The sequence below is a fragment of the Hoplias malabaricus genome, chromosome 2 (assembly GCF_029633855.1).
Source record: "Hoplias malabaricus isolate fHopMal1 chromosome 2, fHopMal1.hap1, whole genome shotgun sequence".
NCBI classification, from domain to species: domain Eukaryota; kingdom Metazoa; phylum Chordata; class Actinopteri; order Characiformes; family Erythrinidae; genus Hoplias; species Hoplias malabaricus.
Window position 1 is genome coordinate 18390268 of NC_089801.1, and position 23880 is coordinate 18414147.

Here is a 23880-nt window from a genome sequence, read left to right on the forward strand (position 1 = left end):
GGAAGACAGGAAAACAGAGGAAGACAGAGAAAGATAGAGAAAGACAGAGGAACACAGAGGAAGGCAGAGAAAGACAGAGGAAGACAGAAAGACAGAGGAAGACAGAGAAAGACAGAGGAACAGAGGAAGACAGGAAAACAGAGAAAGACAGAGGAAGACAGAAAGACAGAGGAAGACAGGAAAACAGAAAGACAGAGAAAGACAGGAAGACAGAGAAAGACAGAAAGACAGAGGAAGACAGAAAGACAGAAAGACAGAGGAAGACAGAAAGACAGAGGAAGACAGGAAAACAGAAAGACAGAGAAAGACAGGAAGACAGAGAAAGACAGAAAGACAGAGGAAGACAGAAAGACAGAGGAAGACAGAGAAAGATAGAGAAAGACAGAGAAAGACAGAGGAACAGAGGAAGATAGAGAAAGACAGAGGAAGACAGGAAAACAGAAGGACAGAGAAAGACAGAGGAAGACAGAGAAAGATAGAGAAAGACAGAGAAAGACAGAGGAACAGAGGAAGATAGAGAAAGACAGAGGAAGACAGGAAAACAGAGAAGGACAGAGGAAGACAGGAAGACAGAGAAAGACAGGAAGACAGAAAGACAGAGGAACACAGGAAGACAGAAAGACAGAGGAAGACAGAAAGGCAGAGGAAGATAGAGAAAGATAGAGGAAGACAGGAAGACAGAAAGACAGAGGAAGACAGGAACACAGAGGAAGACAGAGGAACACAGAGGAAGACAGGAACACAGAAAGACAGAGGAACACAGAGGAAGGCAGAGGAAGACAGAGAAAAACAGAAAGATAGAGAAAGACAGAGGAACACAGAGGAAGGCAAATACAGAAGAAGACAGAGGAAGACAGAGTCCCACAACTGCTGAAAAAATGGCAAAAATATGACTAAAATTCAGTAACAAAAACATGAAAATATTCCAGAAAAAGAAATTTGAAAGAGCTAAACAATTAGTATTGTCATAAGAGTACAGTCAGAAAACTGTGTAGAAAGGTTAGAAGAGTCGAGTTTAGTGATGGAAAATTAGGAAAAGAGGTCAATAGTTGAGCATATGGAGAGTATAAAGATCCACTTATTCATAGGTCAGGCATGGGACATTTCCTCAGAAACAAATAATATAGAGACATGGGACTGTGACAAACAAATAATATAGAGACATGTGATAGAGACAGAGGAAGTCCCACAACTGAAGAAAAAATGGCAAAACTATAAAATTCAGTAACAAAAACATGATAATAATTAGAAAGAGCTAAAAAAATTACTATTGTCAAAAAAGAGGTAAAAATACTAGTGTAAAAATATGAATATAGGTCTAAAACTTTAAAACCTGAGACTAGTCTAAAAAAAGTGATATAAAATGAGTGTAGCCCTAAAAACAAATAAACAACCAGAATAAGAGTACAGTCAGAAAACTGTGTAGAAAGGTTAGAAGAGTCAAGTTTAGCAAAAAACAAAGATAAACCCAAGAATAAAAAACCCAAGAGTGGTGTTGAGTTCAGCCTGTCGTTCCTCAGACCAGCGGCTAGCGAAGACGTATTTCACCAAAAGTTAAAGAAAACTAGTGAACATACCAAGGACAAAGACAGATGGAAACCATGGTAACGCTGACCAGCCGGCGAATAGCCATTGTTTAAACATAACTTGGGCAACTTTTTATTTATTTATTTATTTATATATTTTGCAATGAAACAGAATGCGGTAGAAACACTTTCAACCCACAGAACAACACTGTGACAGTTTGGAGAGTGGAGCTGAGAGAGGCAGTGCTTTAATATGAAAACACGCTGCGGGTGTAACCACAGTCAACCAGTTTAACCTGGGGAAACCTAACCGAGGTAAAACCAGGTGCTGTGACATCACAACCACGACCAACTGGCAGGTCATGCGCCGGCTTTTTCTGTGCACGGAACTCGTTGATGCTAAACCTGACTGATAGCTGCTTTAACGTGTATAGAATGTGATATTGACTGGGTGTGGTGTTTTCAGCGGGCAGTTTGGATTGGCTGAAGACGACGACGCTGTCGGAGGGACATCAAATGTGATCTGTGCAGCCAAGGCAAAGGTGGAGGAAGACTTTCTCCATCCAGATCCCAAAGGTAAGCTCAGGATCATCCTAAACCTAGGCTTGGGTCAAATGTATGTTTCTGTATCGATATCAGTGTCCCATGACATCGGACTGAGCTTCAGATTGTTCTGAAATGAGAGTTAAAGGAAAATTCCACTGCTTCGCCCTAAATTTCTGCATAATTCAGTGTTGGAGGTGTAAACAAAGTGATGCAGAGTGTTTTGGTGTGAAATGGCTGACTGTAGAGAAATTTAGACTCAGATTTCTTTACAGTGGAGTGGATTTTTGGCTAAAAATATATATTTTTTAAAAAGTCCAGGGCAACATTAGGGCAACATCTGTGCCCAAGTGCTGTGAGCTTTAGGTGGCTTCAGACGTGGGGTTCCATTCACCACCACATTCCCTTTAAACCACGCTCAGTTGCATTATGCAGAAATGTTGATAAATAGTTTGGGGGCGGTTTTATTGGATAGAAAACAGATCAGTCCGGTCTGAACAGGCTCAGTAAGGCATTCCTTTATCAGGACGTTGAGGAAGAGTTCATGAACTTTATGATGCTTACCTGACACAGTGATACAGTTGGGAAATATCATGGGGTTTATAATGTGTTTGATCGGTTTTGCTCGGTGCTGGCCGTACTTTCACCTAACTACAGAGGAATGGACCAGGATCAGAGCCGAGGCTGACCCCAGATCAGTGTGAAAGGCCACTCTGTGCTTTGGGCCAAGTGTAAGTTACCTGCTGTTGCGAGACGTCTGGCTTCTTCTTTTTGTCAAATTGTTGCGTAACCGTTCGTCGTCAGTTGATCCTTTTGTTGTGCTTTCAGCATGAATTGAATTCCAGTTCATTGTTTGCCAGCGTCACATCTGGTGCACATTTCTGATCAGGTCTGAATCATCTATTATTCCTTTAATTCAGTTTACACTGTGCATGTCCTGTATGTGCTGTAAGGGCCTGAATGGTGCAAATGAGCTTCATTTCCTTTTAAAAGGGACCATATTATGAGAAAATCCCTTTACATTAATGTGTGGATCTGGAGCCCACCAAACCACACACTGTGAAACAAGACCCCCCCCCCCCCAAGTCAGTTTTCTGTGCGCTCCTCGAGTCAGAAAACACCGGACAAAATGAGCTGCTCTGATTCTGACGTCAAGTGCAGAGACTTTAGAATGGCCCCGCCCCCTCGTCTGAGTCTGTCCAATCATAGCATTGGACCCGCGTTTATGTGAGAGCGCAAAGATGAGGTTCAACGCAGGAAAACAGACACAACGAGTGCGGAGAAATAAGAGCACTGAGTAAAAATGAAGAAGAAAGAGAACCGAGCGAAAACAGCTAAGAACCAGAGCTTCTGCTCCTCGCTCCTCACTGCTGTGCGCTCGGGGTCGGGGTGAACAGCGAGCGGCTCATTATCATTTAAAGGAACAGGTGCTGAAAGCCGGCGTTCTGAACAGGGTTGTTTACACAGGGGGAGAACAGTGCTGTGGGGCTTGGACCAAAGCAGGACTGCGTTTCACTGTGGAGGAGGTACAAAATGTCCCCTTTAAGATTGAGGATAAAACAAGTTGGTATTATTGATCTTAGCCTTTAAAGGAGAATTCCAGTCTGTGTCTGACATTCCTGCCCAAATCCGTTCAATAAGTCACAGTGTTTCTGAAGTGAAATGATCCACTGTAGAGAGACTTCAAGAGTAAAAATCATTTCCAGTGGTGGTGAATGGAACCAGACGTCTCCTCGTCTACAGCACACACATAAACAATTTATTTACTCCCCAAATCCACTGCAAATGTTCCCCAAAGGTTTGTCTGTGTCTTATATTGTTGGGGAATGTGTCCCGTGTCCCGCAGGGCCATTTCCTTATTATGGAGTCTGTTTTTCTGAAATACGAGGAGGCACCAAATGTTTCAAGTTTGCATTTTTGTCATTGCATCTCCTGTGCTTTGCATTTGAGTGGAATCAATGGCATTGTTCCTTCCCACACAATTCCTTGTTCTTTTGACGGTGATGGTGATGTTCCTGTGAATTGGGCAGCAGTGTGTGTGGAGTGTGTGGATTCTTTATGTGTGTGTGTGTGTGAGGCGGGAAGGGGAAGATACTGTTTGTGTGATATGGCACCAGCTCTACATGAGAAAGCTTAATATAGGCTCTGACTATAGCACTCCTCTGGCTTCTAGATAAGGCTACACCCCTTTTGTCTGTTACCCACAGTGCCCTTTCCAGCAACAGCTGAGACTTCGACCAATGGGAGCACTTTATTTTATTTATTTAGTGTAATTCCACAGCCCAGTGCCACCAGCTTGGGCTTTTCGATTCTGGAAGGCGTTGCTTTCCTCTGAAATGTTCATCTTCTCTCCTCATTTTTAACCTGAAGTGTTCGTGTCCCACATTTTATTGCATTTTTAAAAAAATTGCCAATGCTTACACTTTAAAAGTGATGTTAAATCAAAGCACACACCTCTCTGTACATATTAAAATACTGTAACGGGGCACGGAAATACACAAACACATCCTGTGTTAAAAATAGACATACAACCATCTCCAGTGTCACTTTAATCCGTGATATTCTTGTCTCTATGCCTTTAAGACCTATTTATGTAAATAAGCGTGATTCTGATAGGCTTCCTTGTGATGTAAAAGAATAAATAATCAGCAGAGGCTGAAACACACCTTATAACTTCAGACTGAGTTGGTGGCCGCATGGAAAATATGTTTGTGACGTCACAAAAACAGTCCAATCAAAAACCGGTTATAGACTTTGAAAGTGTGCATTTACTCCATCAAATTCTAACACTCATTCATTCATTCATCTTCTGTAAATGCTTCATCATGATCAGGGTCCCAGAGGGTCCAGATCCTACCCGGAATCACTTGGAGCGATGCAGGAACACACCCTGCACGTGGCGCCAGTCCGTCACAGCGCACTGCACACGCTCAAACTCTCAAACCGTATCAGAGGCTTTTATTTTATATAAAGAAGCCTTTAATAATACAATGCATTTCAGAAAAAGACCCTGGAAACATGGCACTCCTCTCGGTAAATTTAGCTCCTCAGCTTCACGTTCATCAAAGTGTCTTCCTCAGAGTAAAGAGCAGAATTTAAATAATATTCTGACAGTTCTCAGGCTCCAAACTATTGTAAAAAGCAGGTACTGAAACTCTTCTGGACCAAAGGTGGTTTAAACTCCTGAAAGGTTCGAGCGCTGATGAGTGCTGACACCACAACAAGGGCTTTTTATAAAGTTAGCTTTATTCCTGAGATCACGCCGACAGAAAGGAGGCTGTATGGTTGTTTTCTTCAGAAGAAATCTGCTTAGACTTAGAGGAGAATTCAGATCTGTTCGATTTCAGCACAAATGAAAAGGTTCATTGTGGAAACTCAGATTTTTCACGGTGGTGGTGAATGGAACCAGGCGTCTCCAGATACACAGCTTTATATCTTTATGGTACGATGCCCTGTGAACAATTTCCTCATTTTAAAAACATGATAAAAAAAAAATAAAATTCAGGCCAAAACCTTCTCAAAAGTTATAATTCTTAACAAATTCTGTTGAATAACTTTGCTTAAGGACATTTTTTTAATTTCTTCTGACATCTGGTTCCATTCAACACCATTTTGAATAATCCCTAAGTGGTAAGTTAGCACAGGCAGCAAAGCGTTTTATATGAAACCACTCTCTGTGGCTTTGTTTACACATTAACCTTGCATTTAGGCAGGACTTTGGAAATGTGGGTGGAATTCCCCTTTAAATATGTGAAGTTATGACTTGTTTGTGTTGAAAACATTTAGGAAAAGCCAGGCGTACTCAAACTTTTGGCACTGGGACTGTGTGAGTGTGTTTGACCCTCGAACGGACCTGCTGTGTGTGTGTGTGTGTGTGTGTGCGTGTATGTGTGTGTGTGTGTGTGTGTGAGAGAGAGATAGAGAGAGAGAGAGAGAGAGAGAGAGAGAGAGAGAGAGTGTTTGTTAATGTCACGGTGTGCGTCAGGACTTGGCTGCAGCTCCAGGGGAGCGTATATTGTTCACCTCAGATGACTCGTATAGGGGCAGAGAGACATGTGCAGTTGCTATCTGCTGCCTCTCTCTCTCTCTCTCTCTCTTGCTCGCTCACTCACTCACTTGCACTCATACCAGGAAATCATCTCATCTGCCTCAGTGGGAACTTTTACCTTAGAGAGAGAGACTGATGGTATAGAGGGGATTTTCCATACTCAAACAGTCCCAGCCAATCAGATTGCTGCTTTTGTGCAAATATATCTATTTATATATACATACACATATATGTGTTTATGATGAGAGAGACACACACTCTCTCTCACACACACACACCCTTGTTTACTTGTTTTTATTTACTCAGGGTGACTTTACAGCAGCAGTCAAAACCATGTCTAATGCTAATTTCACATAAAGCTTAATTCCCCATAAAATTGGAGCATTTCTATTGGTCACTTTGCTACTGAAGGTTTCACAAAAAGTTTGAAATAAAAAAATATATAAATGTTTTTAGCAAGTAATTATTATTTATTGTTATTAACTAAATATTATTTATGATTAATATTATCTGGTGTTGATTTCAAATTAACATTAACCACAACACATAAATCTATAAAATACATGCTCTTTATTTTTATTTTGATCTATTTTTACCATTTAATGTTTGATTTGAAGCAGTTTGTGTTTGTGCTATTTATTTAAATATTGTAAATATTAACATAAAGGCTTGTTCTGGGTTGAGGCGAGAACGAAGCCAGCTCAAAAAGAGCCCTATCTCCAGAAAACACTAAACACTCTTTCCGATGGCTCCGGGTTGAGGCGAGAATGCGTTAATCTGCTGTCTTTGTTTAACATACTTCTCTCATTGCGTAAACGGTGCAGCGCCCTCTACTGGAGTGCAGTGTTCAGACATGTATTCAGCTTGAGTTTTAAGGCACGATTTGAGACGAGTAACAGTAGAGGATCAAATTTGAATATTATCGACTTCAAAACTTTCCATCAGGCGGAGCTCAGTTTATTTTCAGTTTATTCATTTTTGTTCTTTCAAGTTGAAGAAATGTGAGAGAAAACCACATTTGCAGGAGACATTTGGTTAAAATGTGTAAAACCAGGATTTTCCCATATGTTAAATTACATTATGTTCATTAAAGTATGAAGAAACCAACACAACACTGCACAGGCCAACGATGCGCTAACATCTGCACAAAGTTCCGAGTGTTCCGACATCGCTGAAGTTTTGAAGTCGCAGCCAGGATTTCCCTGCTCCGTGTACGACGTGTGTATGTGTGTATGTATATTTATATATTTATATATATTTATATATCTGAGTGTTGAATATAAACAGGTTGCTGAGTGCTATGCTGGGCCTAAACACGGGGCTTATTTTCATTGAAGCAGACAGATGGCACCGAGAGGCTTGCCAACAGTATTTTTCTTTTCTCTCTCTCTTTTTTTGGTGTATGTACACACAGATAAAGACCCTGCCGGGCAGTTAATGGTTAATAAGCAAATTTCTTTGGCCTCTAAGCATATTTTGTTTAGGCAAAAGGCAGGGCAGTGTTTCTCTTTCTGTGTTTGTTGTTGTGGTTGTTGTTGTTGTTTTTGGTGTGTTGTGTTCGTATACCATTCACCAAAACTATGGTCAATGCTGGGGTTTTTCTTACTCAAACAGCGCCAGCCAATCAGATCGCTGCTTTTTTTCTTTGCATATGCTGTATAATATGAGTTCGAAGGCCTCCGATGAAGTGATATGCTTTGTTGACTCTCTGAGCCATCGTATAACTCAGGTTTCTGTATGTGTTTAATGCACAGTGTGTGTTTGTTTAATGAAGAATAAAGATAACAGCAGTAAACACACGTCTCTTAACCTCACAGGATGGTTCTAGAGAACAGAAACCAGCAGGAAGGTCCTGAATTGACCTGGTCAAGTGTGTACTTTTCTATTAACTTCCATTTAAAGTGCTCTGAATGGACTTTGAAAGTTGTTGTTTATTTAAAACAGAATGAAAAATGTATCTTAGCTCCGAAGGATACTGGTTTTTTTTTGTTTTGTTTGTTTTGCTGTATTTTTTATGTGGTGTATATTATATATTTAGTGTGTTCTATATGTTTCTGGAGCAGGAAAGGCACAGCAGGGTACGTGAGCCGAAGCCATGTCTCTTTAAATGTACACACACGAAGCTCACAGGCATTTCACTGATGTGAAAAATGTATCTTGGATTCTGAGAGGGAAGTTGTCTGTTTGCCAAGGTGCAAAGCATGTCCTCAGCTCACCCCGGAGCCCATATGGTGCTCAGCAAAGTCCATGTGAGATCACTCCCTCTTTCCCTCGCTCTCTCTCTCTCTTTTTCTTTTTCTTTTTCTTTTTCTTTTTCTCCTTCTCTTTTCTCTTTTTTTCTGGAAGAGGAAAAAGATCTGGAAATGGTTTGTTTTAGCGTCAGAGAATTCGTACGTTCTTTTCTTTTTTTCGTCTTATTTGTTTACAACCAAATGGGGGCTGTGCAAAACGGGCCTGGGGTCTCTCTCTCTCTCTCTCTCTCTCTCTCTCTCTCTCTCTCTCTCTCTCTCCCTATCTCTCTTTCTCTAATTCTCTCTTTCTCTGTGCTCTGTAACTCTCTCTGTCCTCTCTAACTCTCTCTTGGCACAAAAGAGATCGAGATAGAATGTCCTCCATTTTGGAGAAGGGAAGGGACGGGGGCGGGGTGGGGGACTGAAAAAGAAAAACGTGTTCAGAGAATTTTACAAAAAAGGGGACGGTGAACTCTAAAAACCTGGAGCGGGAAAAAAGAAGGTAAAAAAAAGAGGGGAGGAAGAAACCGGACGAAAAACAGCCGTCTCTCCTCCTGCTTTTTTGGGAGAAGGTTTCCGTCTGCGTGCAGCCGCTGGCCCGTCTTTTTTGCAGTCGTAGTGTTTACAGTGTCCGAGGCTCCGAGGCTGGTGCCGAGCGAATGTCCTTTGGCTGAATTGACTCTGGGGCTCGTGGGGAGTGGAGTGTAGTTTGGACCCTGGCTTTTCACACACTTTTTAAAGCAGGCTGTTATCACACACACACACACACTTCACATTTCACACACAGTCACCAGCCAAATAAAGTTCACCGGCCAGTGTTAAAGATGCAGTTGGTCATCTTTTACCAAACAGTATTTATTAAAGTTATCATCTGTTTTTTAATGTTGTCGTCCATTAAACACGACTCACACAAGAAAATGAACCCAACTCCTCCGTAGCGTCCCTGAGTGAAGCATGTTATCCTCCTCAGAGTGGGTCACCCACATGGAGGCGGCCATGTTTCGAAGGACAGAATCTTTGTACACACAGCATTTTATAAATACTTTTACAGCACTGTGGTTTGTGTCCTTTCTCTTCATTTCATCTGCAAACGGTGAGAGTCCGTCTGTAGGTGAGACAGGAGTCTGTACGAAGGCCGTGCTGCTCCTGACCGCAGCCTTGAGGCGTGTTCATCCCAGGTGTTTATCCTTTTGTTGTCAATATTCAATATTCTCGTGATAATCCCATGTGATTCCTGTTTTAATATTTGTGTTAATCCCACGTTATTTCCATATTATTTCTGTTTGATTTGCGTTTTATTCTTTTGTTATTCCTGTGCCATTCCTTCATTATTCCGGTGTTATTCCGGTGTTTGTCTAATTATATTCCTATTTTATTCCACTGTTAATCCCGTCTTATTCCTGATTTGTTTCTATTTTATTCTCGAGTTATTCCTGTTATCCTTGCCATATTCCTTTGCTATTCCGGCCTTATTCCTGTGTCATTCCCCCCTTACTGATGTGTTTGTCTAATGTTATTCCTACTTTATTCCTGTGTTCTTCCTGTGTAATTCTAATGTTATTCCTGTGTTCTTCCTCCCTTATTCCTGTTTAATTCCTGTTTAATTCCTGTGTTCTTCCTGTGTCGTGTTTGTGGCGGCTCTGGAAAAAGACACTGGCACTTTATAAGAGCGTGTACGGACCAAACGGGCCGGGCTTAAAGGAGCCCAGCTGCGGGAGACATTTTGTTGCGATTCGTTTGGGAGAGAGCGAGAGAGAGAGAGAGAGAGAGAGAGAGAGAGAGAGAGGGAGAGAGAGAGAGGGAGAGAGAGGGAGAGAGGAGGGGAAAGCCTTGAACACTGTGAGCAGAGGTGCGTGGACCTGTTGCCAGGACAATTGTTGTTGCCAAGACAATTTGGCAGAGAGACATACAAGCTCCTCTGTTAGAATCTGGCTGGTCAAATGTAGGGCTTTTTTCTCTCTCCCTCCCTCTCTCCCTCCCTCTCTCTCTCCCTCCCTTCCTCCCTTCTCTCTCTCTCTCTCTCTCTCTCTCTCTCTATCACCCTCTCTCCCTCTCTTTCCCTCTCTCTCTTTCTCTCTAGCCCCCCCCCCCCCCCCCCTCTCCACAGCAGCTGCTTAGCAAATGCACAGCATATGGGATAATGTTTATATACTATTAATGACGCTGTAGTACAACCCCGCTTTGATCTGGGCCATCACTTCTTCTTCTTTCCTTTATTTCAACCAGACGCTGGATGGAATCGCTCTGTCCTTTATTTCCTAAATAAAAGTCATCTCTTGTTTTTTTGGGAGGGGAACAGTAAGCAGCAGTGGACATCCACGTGGTCATTCCCGTCTTCCCATGTTCCTGTAAACGACACTCACTCTGGAATTATTCTCTTTCACTTTCTTCACTTATTTTTCATTCTTTTTGAGTCATGCGGTCATTCTCTCTCTCTCTCTCTCTCTCTCTCTCTCTCCTTTTCTCTCTCTCTCTCTCATTTCTCTCTCTCTCTCTCTCTCTCTTTCTCTTTCTCACACTCTCTCTCTCTCTTTCTCTCTCTCTTGTGTTAATGTAGTTCTCATGACACAATTTAAATGCAGTTTTTGTGTAGTGTCAGTGTTTAAAAACAGAAGCTAGAGAGAGAGGGAGAGAGAGAGACAGAGAGAGGGAGAGAGAGAGAGAGAGAGAAATGAGAGAGAGAGAGAGAAAAGGAGAGAGAGAGAGAGAGAGAGAGAGAGAGAGAGAGAGAGAGACATATTGCTGCCCCATGTACTTTTACATATGAGTTACATTGTTAAGAAATAGACTTAAAGGGCCCATACCAACTTTATTTATCCTTAAAATTATGTTTTTTGTCACTGGCCCTTTAAGACGGCTACATGTAAATGAGCTCTGTTCTCTGTTCTGATTGGATGTGACCTGTTCAGAAAACTGTATGTGCTGAAACACTCTTTATAACTTGGGTGTGTGTGGGCGAGGTTAAACTTGCAACTGAAAAGGTGACACAGGTGTGTCCATTGTTATTTTTGATTTCACAATTTCAGAATGCAGCTCATTTTCTATTTATGGAACCCTCCTCCGACCGCTTCCGACATTCCTGTACACACCGCCTGCCTCATGGAAAACCTTCGGAAAACAGGAGCCGTTCTCAGTAAGTGTCTTATTAAAATACAGCCTTATTATTAAACGGAGCGAGGAGCTGTTATTCCGAGTTTCCCTCTTTCCTCTCCTCTTTTATTTTAAGTTCAGGCTCGCAATTAATTGGTATTCCCATTCTGAACGAGGAAATGGGAAATAATGAGAATTTGGCACTTTTCCTCTGGGGCCCTTGTGAAATGGCTGGCTGTCCCGACACGCTGCTCTTGCGACACTCTTATTAATCTGAGCAGGTCAGGTTTGTACGGGCCTTATGCTTCACGGATTGGAGATTTGGCAGATTGGGAATTCTTGGTTGGGATTAAAGAGGAGGAAAAATAAAACAACAAAACAATGCCATTGTTCAGTGGAAAAAGTGGTGCTCAGAAGCTTCCGGCTGGATGTGTCCGAACAGAATCTCCTGTCTTTGTCTAAAAGGCGTGATTGTAGGGCTTACCATGTACACACACACACACACACACACTATAGTCTTGAGAAATGCCACGTTACTTCGCCGTAACACGTGCACTCAAATCACCACTTCGTTTCTCAGAAAACAGTTTGGTGGATTTCAAAGAAATCAGGAGCAGAGCCGGTCCCCTCCACGAGGCACTAATCACCTCACAGCGCCGACGAGACCACGGCGCTCACTCCATTCTGCTCTATCTGCTTACAATAAGCCTACAAACCGTTTTCACAGTCCGCAACATCCCCCCTCTGCTTCACCGTGAGCCTGGGGTCAGTGAGGGTCAGGAGCCGGGACGGATTCACGGCCTCAGCTCGCAGTGCTGTGAAAGCAGATCAGTGTGAACAGATTTCAGGAGTCGGGGCTTGTTTTATCTCGAGCTACAGTTTCCCTTTTGAGGAATGTATCACGGAAACACACTCAGCACCGGACACTGCCTCAGACCGAGCCACTGAGGACTGACTCTGATCTGATCTGTTTATTTACTGGTGTCTTTTAGAAACCTACGGACTGAAGCAGCGCACACTCGTTTTCAGAAAGGTATTTTGGTCCAAAATGATCAATAATTTTTAATCTATAACCAAAATGAATATCTATAGAATAAAGCTATAAATATAGCTGCCTATGCACTGCAGCCAGTTCTGTCTGAACAGAGACTTTGAAACAGGAACCTGATGATGGTCTTCGTTCTTTTGCTCTTTGAGCCGCAACCTTGAAGTATGAAAGGTGCAATTATAAATAACAAATTATTATTATTACTACTACTATATATGGTCCACTTTCAAAAGGTTGCATGAAATTAAATCTTCTACATCCTGAGATATTTTTTCAGAGGCTTGTACTCATTCGTAAATTATATATTGTTGCTGTTCAGTGAAAAATGTGCATCTCTAAAAATAATAACTTTACAGAAGAAGAAAAACCTTTTTAATTTTCAGTGGAAGTGAATGTAAAATGATTTAATTCAGAGTAATTTTGGAGTGTTTCTATTGGTCTGTTCACACAGTGTGAAGAATGATGTAGTAAACTACACATCCACAAACATGGAGACACATTTATTTCACTGGACAGTGAGGACATCTGGATGTAGTTGATGGAGGATGTAAATTTCTTGCAACCCTTTAACAAAGGGTTACACTAGCCATGAAAAATCTCAAAAACTATGTGTATAGAGCAGCAGGTAGTGTCTCTGGGTTTGAGTCCTGCTCCAGGTGATTGTCTGTGAGGAGTGTGGTGTGTTCTCCCTGTGTCTGCGTGGGTTTCCTCCGGGTGACTGTCTGTGAGGAGTGTGGTGTGTTTTCTCTGTGTCTGCGTGGGTTTCCCCCGGGTGACTGTCTGTGAGGAGTGTGGTGTGTTCTCCCTGTGTCTGCGTGGGTTTCCTCCGGGTGAGTGTCTGTGAGGAGTGTGGTGTGTTCTCCCCGTGTCTGCGTGGGTTTCCTCCAGGTGATCCCGTTTCCTCCCACGCTCCAAAAACACACATGTTGGTAGGTGGATTGGAGACTCAAAAGTGCTGTTGTTTCTAATCATTTGAATCTTACAGTTAAATTTACAGTTAGGTTTAGGGCTAGTCTTGAGGCTGATTTTTCACACGTGAATGTCCATAAATATATATTTAGTACACATTGTATGAATCGTAGGAAAGGTCTTTTAGTCAGATCTGTACGAAATCACCTTGTTACGAGGCTGATAAGCGCAGGTCATTAAGGCTGATTCACGTGTAGTTCAGCTGAAATGGAACAAGGCGCGCTGATTGTCTCTAAGCGCGTGGCCCCTGAGCGAAGGTGCTGTCATTGTCATGGAGACGTGACACTAGATCGTCGTGAGGCTCGTGATCCTCGGCGTCTCGTCAAGCGTTTTTCTTTTCCAAATACGGGAAGTGCCTTCATTTCTGACTGTATCCAGAGGGCACCTGCCAAAGGCAGAGAGAGAGAGAGAGAGAGAGAGAGACAGACCCCAGAGTGGACGAGGAACAGCCCGGGGGTCTTCACATGCAAATCAAAGTCAAATGACTACACCCCGACTAAAAGACACGGTGCTTAACCCTTCGAGGTGCAGAGTGATTGCTGCTTCGCTGCTGCAGTATTTCAATGTAATTACGTAAATGCTTCATTACCCAGAGGAAAAACACAGCGTACCACCCATGCCCATCAAAACTGCTCTTCCCAGCGGGTAATGAGCTAGTTCCATGGTGTATAAGCAGGTCTGAGCTGGTTTAATCTGATTCAGGCTCTGGTGCTGGTCTGGTGCTGGTTGAGGTGGTCTCCCAGCAGGGCCAGGTTGGGGGATTCGAATTCCAGTGTCCAGAACAAAACACACACTGTTTGTTGACTGTGTTTTGAATGAGTGTTTCTGGTTGAGTCCGGTTTAAATGTGTGCTGAAATTTTCATTCTTTTTTCATTTAAAGAAATATCCCACAAAATTTCACACCATTTTTCAAATCCAGGTCGTTGTAAATGTGTTATAAGCTGAAGTTTAGAGTCTTTCCGCCTCGAGAGCCGTCAGCGATTAGAAATGTAGTAAAATCTAAATCAAGGAGTTTTAATTGTGGACACAGTCAGAGTGGAGGAGGAGGAGGAGGAGGAAGAGGAAGAGGTGAGAAGGAAGGATTAAAGGAGAGGAGGAGGAGAAGAGCGGAGAGCACGGGAGATGAAGGGAGAGGAGGAGGAGGAGAAGAGCGGAGAGCAGGGGAGATGAAGGGAGAGGAGGAGGAGAAGAGTGGAAAGCAGGGGAGATGAAGAGAAAGGAGGAGGAGAGCGGAGAGCAGGGGAGATGAAGGGAGAGGAGGAGGAGAAGAGCGGAGAGCAGGGGAGATGAGGGGAGAGGAGGGGAGGAGAGTGGAGAGGAGGGGAGATGAAGGGAGAGAAGGAGGAGGAGAGTGGAGAAGAAGGGAGATGAAGGGAGAGGAGGAGAAGGAGTTGAAGGGAGAGGAGGAGGAGAGCAGAAGGGAAGGAGGAGGAGGAGGAAGAGGTGAGGAGGAGGGATGAAAGGAGAGGAGGAGCAGGAGGAGGAGGAGAGCAGAGAGCAGGGGAGAGGAAGGGAGAGGAGGAGGAGGTGGAGGAGGAGAAGAGTGGAGAGCAGGGGAGATGAAGGGAGGGGAGGAGGAGAGCGGAGAGCAGGGGAGAGGAAGGGAGAGGAAGGGAGAGGAGGAGGAGGAGAGCAGGGCAGATGAAGGGAGAGGAGGAGAGCGGAGAGGAGGGGAGATGAAGGGAGAGGAGCAGCAGGAGGAGGAGGAGGAGAGCAGAAAGCAGGGGAAAGGAAGGAGGAGGAGGTGGATTAGAAGAAGAGCGGAGAGCAGGGGAGGTGAAGGGAGAGGAGGAGGAGGAGCAGAGCGGAGAAGAAGGGAGATGAAGGGAGAGGAGGAGGAGGAGAGCAGAGAGGAAGGGAGAGGAGGAGGAGAGTGGAGAGGAGGGGAGATGAAGGGAGAGGAGCAGCAGGAGGAGGAGAAGAGCAGAAAGCAGGGGAAAGGAAGGAGGAGGAGGTGGATTAGAAGAAGAGCGGAGAGCAGGGGAGGTGAAGGGAGAGGAGGAGGAGGAGCAGAGCGGAGAAGAAGGGAGATGAAGGGAGAGGAGGAGGAGGAGAGCAGAGAGGAAGGGAGAGGAGGAGGAGAGTGGAGAGGAGGGGAGATGAAGGGAGAGGAGCAGCAGGAGGAGGAGAAGAGCAGAAAGCAGGGGAAAGGAAGGTGGAGGAGGAGAAGAGCGGATAGCAGGGGAGATGAAGGGAGAGGAGGAGGAGGAGCAGAGCGGAGAAGAGGAGAGATGAAGGGAGAGGAGGAGGAGGAGGAGAGCAGAGAGGAGGGGAGATGAAGGGAGAGGAGCAGCAGGAGGAGGAGGAGAGCAGAGAGGAGGGGAAAGGAAGGAAGAGGAGGTGGAGGAGGAGAAGAGCGGAGAGCAGGGGAGATGAAGGGAGAGGAGGAGCAGGAGGAGGAGAGCGGAGAGCAGGGGAAAGGAAGGGAGAGGAGGAGGAGGATTCGATGGAGGAGAGAGATCAGTGTGAATGGTTTATATCTATATTTTACTCTCATTCAGCCCAGTGCCGCTCCTGGAAGCTGCCCCTGAAGTGCACGGCTGACTAGTGACTTTTGATTCACTCTTTCTTTAAACCGCGTGGTATTTTAGCTTTAAAATAGTTCAGGTTTTTATAAGTGTGTACTGATATTTCTGCTTCCTCTCCGCTCTCGCGACAACCCCTCATCCCTCACTGACCTCTCTGCGGAGGATATGAGGAGAAATAAAGGGAAATGAAGAGATGGAATGTAAATGCTGGATGTATTAATGAATCAGACACCTCTCTCTCTCTCTCTCACCCCCCCCCCCCTCTCTCTCTCTCTCCCCTCCTCTCTCTCTCTCTCTCTCTCTCTCTCTCTCATATCTGTGTTTTTATCATTTTATCATTTATCCCCTCCTCTGTATAATGATCACCGCTGCTATTACTCGCATTAATGCACTCAGCGGCCACTTTATCAGAAATACCCTCCTGATAGCTTCAATTCAGCGCAGTCCACTCTTCTTTCTATACCTCCGCATTTCTGTGACGAGAGCCGTTTTCACAGATTAACGAAGCCAAAGCCGCTTTAGTGAAATCCGGACGCAGAAAATTAATGAGGAAAACACTGTGACCGGAAAAACCCTGGAACAGAGAGGAGACCAAACTTAAAAATGGTGTGTTTGGTTAAAATCTACTTCCAGGTTTTTATTATTATTAAATTCACTAAAACCAGATTAGAGGAGATTATACATTTAAATCAGACGTATTCCCCCTCTTCTCCACAGTGGAACACAGTTCTGTTTCTTAAAGAAACGTCTGTGACCTGCTTTGGTCCAAACCCCACAGCAGTGTTCTCCCCCTGTGTAAACAGCCCTGTTCAGAACGCCCGCTTTCAGCACCTGATCCTTTAAATGATAATGAGCCGCTCGCTGTTCACCCCGACCCCGAGCGCACAGCAGTGAGGAGCAAGGAGCAGAAGCTCTGGTTTTTAGCCGTTTTCGCTCCGTTCTCTTTCTTCTCCATTTTTACTCAGCGCTCTTATTTCTTCGCACTCCTTGTGTCAGTTTTGCTGCGTTTAACCTTGTCTTCATGCTCTCACATAAACACGTGTTCAGCGCTGTGATTGGACAGACTCAGATGAGGGGGCGGGGCCATTCTTAAGTCTCTGCACTTGACGTCAGAAGCAGAGCAGAATCAAAATGGCTTGTTTTATCCTGTGTTTTCAGACTCAGGCAGCGCACAGAAAGCTGACTGGTTGGCGGGGGTCTTGTTTCACAATGTGTGGGTTGGTGGGCTCCAGATTCACTGATTCACGAGATTTCTTCATAATATTTTCCCTTTAGAGTCTTGTTTGTAGCTCCTCTAAGAAACTAAAGAGGAAGACTGTGGAAATGTGATATTTCTACAGCACTGTGGCTTTAAAAAGGAACCCATCTGGCTCCAGTGTTGAATCTGGGAGAGATTTGACTGGAGCTTTGTTCCTGTTTACGTGGTGCCAGACTCTTTCGGCCTGGTTTTGACCAGAGGGCAGGTGTTGTCTGAATGCCTGTATTATATACATTTATAAACACGCTTATAAATACTCCGTCTGCACTTGCGTTTACAAATATATCCGGAGCGTATAGTGAGGGGGCGCTGCATTTGATACGCCTAACATTTCCATAAAGGAGGGATTCATGGGCTCCGGGTTTATACATATATTTGTAAATGCTTTTATTTGCATTTGTATTTATGTTCATATTCAAAACCTCCACCTGCTCTGACAGAGGCCGAAGCGCAGACATAGCCTTAACACTGTGCATTTGAATACAACACTGGTGTCACAAACTCATAATTAAACATATTAACATACCTATAAAACAGGTGCTAACGCTAAAATCAGTCTCTCAAATGATGTTTCTCAGTTTTTATTAATGATGTGTCTGTGCTAAACCAAGGGTGAATTCCATTTCTAATCCCAACTAAGCTCTACCTCTCCGTTTTGCCTAGTGGTGGTGGGGGGTATCAGTTCATGTTGGGGAAGAGGGGTAGGGCTATGTAACCCTTGAAATTGAGAGTTTTCAGGTGCACACTGTAAATAAAGGGTTACGACGCCTTGTGAGTCTCTGACGAGACGCTCAGCAGCGCCCAAATAAACACACAGATGTCAGTATTTTCTCCTTTGAACTCTACGATCACCAGTGTATTATCTTAGTTTAATGTAGCTTCACTGGATTAAGGCCCTTTTCTTCAGAACAAGCAGAAAACAGTACGAGGAGCAGCTGATCCACCTTAAATGCTGAAGCAAATGCAGTCTGGTGCCTGTGGTAACTGCAGCATTTAAGGAGGAACTGGATGTTTCAAACAAAAAAACACCAAATAAGCAGCTGTATTTAGCTTCATATCACAGAGAGTGTGTTCTCCCTGTGTCTGTGTGGGTTTCCTCCGGGTGACTGTCTGTGAGGAGTGTGGTGTGTTCTCCCTGTATCTGCGTGGGTTTCCTCTGGGTGACTGTCTGTGAGGAGTGTGGTGTGTTCTCTCTGTGTCTGCGTGGGTTTCCTCCGGGTGCTCCGGTTTCCTCCCACGCTCCAAAAACACACTTTGGTAAGTGGATTGGAGACTCCGTAGGTGTGAGTGTGTGAGTGAATGTGTGAGTGTGTGTGTTCCTGTGAAGGACTGGCGCCCCCTCCAGGGTGTGTTCCCACCTTGTGCCCAGTGATTCTGGGTAGGCTCCGGACCCACCGCGTCCCTGAACTGGATAAGAGTTACAGACAATGAATGAATGAATCACAGAGAGTGAGGAGAGCGTGATATTAAATGACTGTGGAACTCTTCTGAATGATCAGGTCAATGATGCCCTGAATTTAACTACAGTTAAAGTTTTTGATCATTTTTTTATTTTTTATTTTGATGAGGTATCTAGGTCTTGAAGGGTCGCCCTGTTTCATAGGGTGAAGATTTTAAACACCACACCCTGTAGCTCAGCTCCACGGGGCTAGAGGGACACTCAGAAACAAGGGACAGAGTGCACCCACTCTTTATTCCTCTCCTTTGTGTTAGACATCATATTAATCAATGTAAAAGTGGTAAATAGTCTGTATTAATAATGATTGATGAGACAAAAGGCGGATTGCTCGTGATGTTTACAGAGAAAGCCCCTCGGTTGTAATGTATAAGGGTTGTCCGAGCTCAGGGGTTTCTCCCAAACGTGACGGCGCGGTTACGAAAGCCTGGTTCAGGTTTTTTCACTCAGCCGAGCAGCTCTGGCACAGAGACAGAGACTCGAAACAGGAGCTTTTTCACACGTTCACACTCTCCTCCGAGCCAGGAATCCTCCTGCTCCCCCATTCAGCCGCGCTGCCGTCACGCCGCGGAAAACACTCGCTCCTCCATTCAAGGAGAGCAGCCGTACGCACAAGTCTGGACACCCAGCGAGGGTACTCCACCACACAGAAATCCCTCTCAACCTGATAACTTCAGCCCAAGTCAAGCCTTAGCCACAGAAAGAGAGGAGGCCTTAATAACGTTCCTATTGGAGCAGTCCCACTTTGGGTTTGAGTTATCCAGCTAACTCTGAAATCCTGCTTCGTGGAACACACACTGATGCTGGAGGGCGAGTCCTGGCACTAAAACTCATCCCAGTGTCACTGAATGGACCTCAATGACTGCGGAGCACTCAAAGCTGGGGACCTGTGTGTGTGTGTGGGGGGGGGGGGGGGGCTATAACCTTTTTAGCATTGAACATATTTACCTAAGGCCCCGTCCACACAGGATCTGTTTATCTTTAAAAACAGAGGTTTTTGTCTGTGTTTTGGCCTCCCAAACTACACTGTACACACACAGCTCCTCACACCCTCTACAGTGAACTACATCAGTCACAAACTAAACTGTACACACACAGCTCCTCGCTCTCTCTACAGTGAACTACATCAGTCACAAACTACACTGTACACACACAGCTCCTCTCTCCCTCTACAGTGAACTACATCAGTCATAGACTACACTGTACACACACAGCTCCTCTCTCCCTCTACAGTGAACTACATCAGTCACAAACTACACTGTACACACACAGCTTCTCGCTCCCTTTACAGTGAACTACATCAGTCACAAACTACACTGTACACACACAGCTTCTCGCTCCCTCTACAGTGAACTACATCAGTCACAAACTACACTGTACACACACAGCTCCTCTCTCCCTCTACAGTGAACTACATCAGTCACAAACTACACTGTACACACACAGCTTCTCGCTCCCTCTACAGTGAACTACATCAGTCACAAACTACACTGTACACACACAGCTTCTCGCTCCCTTTACAGTGAACTACATCAGTCACAAACTACACTGTACACACACAGCTCCTCGCTCCCTCTACAGTGAACTACATCAGTCATAAACTACACTGTACACACACATCTCCTCTCTCCCTCTACAGTGAACTACATCAGTCATAGACTACACTGTACACACACAGCTCCTCACTCCCTCTACAGTGAACTACATCAGTCACAAACTACACTGTACACACACAGCTCCTCACTCCCTCTACAGTGAACTACATCAGTCATAGACTACACTGTACACACACAGCTCCTCACTCCCTCTACAGTGAACTACATCAGTCACAAACTACACTGTACACACACAGCTCCTCTCTCCCTCTACAGTGAACTACATCAGTCACAAACTACACTGTACACACACAGCTCCTCACTCCCTCTACAGTGAACTACATCAGTCACAAACTACACTGTACACACACAGCTCCTCGCTCCCTCTACAGTGAACTACATCAGTCACAAACTACACTGTACACACACAGCTCCTCGCTCCCTCTACAGTGAACTACATCAGTCACAAACTACACTGTACACACACAGCTCCTCACTCCCTCTACAGTGAACTACATCAGTCACAAACTACACTGTACACACACAGCTCCTCTCTCCCTCTACAGTGAACTACATCAGTCACAAACTACACTGTACACACACAGCTCCTCACTCCCTCTACAGTGAACTACATCAGTCACAAACTACACTGTACACACACAGCTCCTCACTCCCTCTACAGTGAACTACATCAGTCACAAACTACACTGTACACACACAGCTCCTCGCTCCCTCTACAGTGAACTACATCAGTCACAAACTACACTGTACACACACAGCTCCTCGCTCCCTCTACAGTGAACTACATCAGTCATAAACTACACTGTACACACACATCTCCTCTCTCCCTCTACAGTGAACTACATCAGTCATAGACTACACTGTACACACACAGCTCCTCTCTCCCTCTACAGTGAACTACATCAGTCACAAACTACACTGTACACACACAGCTCCTCGCTCCCTCTACAGTGAACTACATCAGTCACAAACTACACTGTACACACACAGCTTCTCACACCCTCTACAGTGAACCACATCAGTAAGAAACTACACTGTACACACACAGACAGCACTAGAGTCCAGAATCACACAGATGAATAAATAGAAATGATGTGTGTTAGAAATATATACTGCACTGTTAACATCTAGATTCAGTCATTTCAAGACGTGTGTAGTGCACTACAGAGGGAGTAGGGAGTGATTTGGGATTAAACCTCAGTTTCTCTCATGCGTCGTGGTGTTTTGATGCCTCTTTTATGGCCCCCTACTGGACTGGCGTGACAGTGCAGCCACTTTCGTATTCGCATGGACAAGGATATTTTCAAAAACCAAGGGAGGAACAAGGAAACGGATCGACATGGACGGGGCCTTAGTCTCATTTGCAGTTGCTCCAGAGTATCTCACTGTTCACGCTGGTCTATAGTGATTAAAAACACTGTGTCAGCCACAGGTGCTCATTGATTTTCAAGTTTGGCAGTTAGTGTTCTCCTGCAAGTGTGTTGAGTCCCTGCTCTGGCGACAGAGAGTGCTGTGTGTCACTGAGGTTTACATTCATCCGGTGAGAGACGCTGCCACTAGTGGTTGCTGTGGTGTAGTAGGTAACACTGCTGCTCTACATGTGGCATAGAGGGGTTCAGTTCCCTGCTTGGGTATCCTCATGTGCAGGGTGATCGGTGTAAATCGCCTGGATGACAGACTCCTTTCGACGAGTGATGTGATCTTTGTTAAAATCCAGAGCGGCTAATTGTTGAGGTTTTTCTCGGGCGGTGGAGTGCAGTGAGTGAGAGAAGAGCGAGAGGAGAGAGGGATGAAGCAGCTGGTGAGATGTGTGTGAAGCCCAGGCCCTCACTCGTCTTATTGAAGTCGTGCGGAGAGTTTGGCGCGGGTCAGGAGTGAAGAGCTGAGGGACTTTAGTGGGTGGATTCCACATCTCCAAGTCTGATCGGAGCTTTATTCCATGCTTTCTGTTTGCTTTTTGTTTTTTTTTAAAGTGCCCTCCTGCGTTCTCATGACTCCCTGGCTGCTTATGCATATGCTATAGCTTCAGTATGATAATAATAATAATAATAATAATATTCATAATAATTGTTATTATCTTTTCTTTAGCTGCTTTTAAAGAGTGTGCTGGCGGTTGCAGAGGACATCTGTAGCGAGATGATAAGACGGTAATTGTGCAAGCGTCTGCTCCAGGGTTCAGGCGTCACATGAGCAGTCAAATGTTTCACCTTCTGTTCAGAACGGCTTTGAGACAAACATCGTATTCAATCAAAGGAGAGCAGGGGAATAAGCAAACACTCAAACAGAGGATTGGGCTTTATTTTTGTTTATTATTTTCTTATTTCTCTGTGTTTTCTTGTTTCTTAAGACAATCTTTCAGCAGCGAAAACACACAGGAACAAAGTGTGGATCTATCTGTCTGTCTCTCTATCTGTCTGTCTCTCGATCTGTCTGTCCCTCTATCTGTCGGTTGGTTTCCATTTCTGACATAAATCCCAATATCACACTCTTTAAACAACATTTAAAACTGTTTTCAGGTGTGTGTGTGTGTGTGTGTGTGTGTGTGTGAGTGTAGGTGTGTGTGTGCAGGTGTGTGTGTGTGTGTGTGTGTGTGCAGGTGTGTGTGTGTGTGTGTGTGTGTGTGTGTGTGGGCGAGTTTAAAACCTGAAAAACGTGATGGTTATATTGCATTAAACTGAATCATTGTCTCAGACGCTGCTTTTTTCTCAGAGCTGAATTTTTTCTCCTGAGAAGCAGATTTTGCTCTAACGTTTGTCAGAGACTGACGTCGCATCATTTCTGACACTCACACTCCGCCTCGGCTGAACAAACTCCTTTAACTACGGGTTTATTACTCATTATCCCTCTATAGACTGTAGTAATAACTGGTTTATTCAGTACAGTGTGTGATTCAGTGTTTACCGTCAGTTATTCAGTGTCTACTCTAAAGCTTTCTGTATCTACTCTATAATATTTATGAATTTCTAAAGTTCAGCTTTAGCCATTTCAATGTTGGCTGTAGTTGCAGTTTAACACTTTATTTCTGTCACTTCATTCATCTCCATCAATGAAAGTGGATTTTTTTTCAAATGATGTAAATATATCATTTAGATTTTTCAGGACCTCAGATGGACTCAGAGAGTCTAGAGCTGTATCTTCCTGCACAGATGTGGCGATGTGTGGTTACCCAGCTACAACAATCATTTACTAAGGATCTGACCTTAATGTCTACATTCACACACACACACACACACACACACACACACACACACAGAAACGCTCCTAAATTATTTGGAACTGAAGTCTCAAAATTGATTTACATTTTTACTTTGTTTTTTCATGTGGGTGTTTGATGAACGTTAACCACAAAGAAAATTATCTCTAATTAAACCAGGAGAGTGTTGGAGGAGGTGACATTACTGTAGCGTTAATGATTGCTGACTTTAGTTGGAATTGTACATTTGTTGTATATTTAGATCAGATTTAGAAACTCAAAAATAAAAATAAAAATAAATGCCAAAATGTATTTAATGTATAGTAGTAATGGATGGTGTTTTGCTGGGTGTTAAATAATGGGTGGTGGGCCT

The 23880-nt window shown here is 44.2% G+C and overlaps 2 protein-coding genes across 2 annotated transcripts in view; both read left to right on the plus strand.

Moving 5' to 3' along the window:
- zbtb20 (zinc finger and BTB domain containing 20) overlaps window positions 1-23880 on the plus strand; it is an 84137-nt gene that overhangs the window by 9001 nt on the left and 51256 nt on the right. The window contains exon 2 of the mRNA XM_066651167.1: window positions 1993-2102. The gene's annotated coding sequence lies outside the window, so the exon portion shown is untranslated. The remainder of the gene's footprint in view (window positions 1-1992; window positions 2103-23880) is intronic.
- LOC136676070 (uncharacterized) lies at window positions 15016-15735 on the plus strand. The gene has a single exon (XM_066652925.1). It carries the CDS (start codon window positions 15016-15018, stop codon window positions 15733-15735), a length of 720 nt encoding a protein of 239 aa, XP_066509022.1.

Bases quoted from the DNA above. Each gene is read 5' to 3' on its own strand.
- LOC136676070 (XM_066652925.1), top strand. From the start codon at position 15,016: ATGAAGGGAGGGGAGGAGGAGAGCGGAGAGCAGGGGAGAGGAAGGGAG.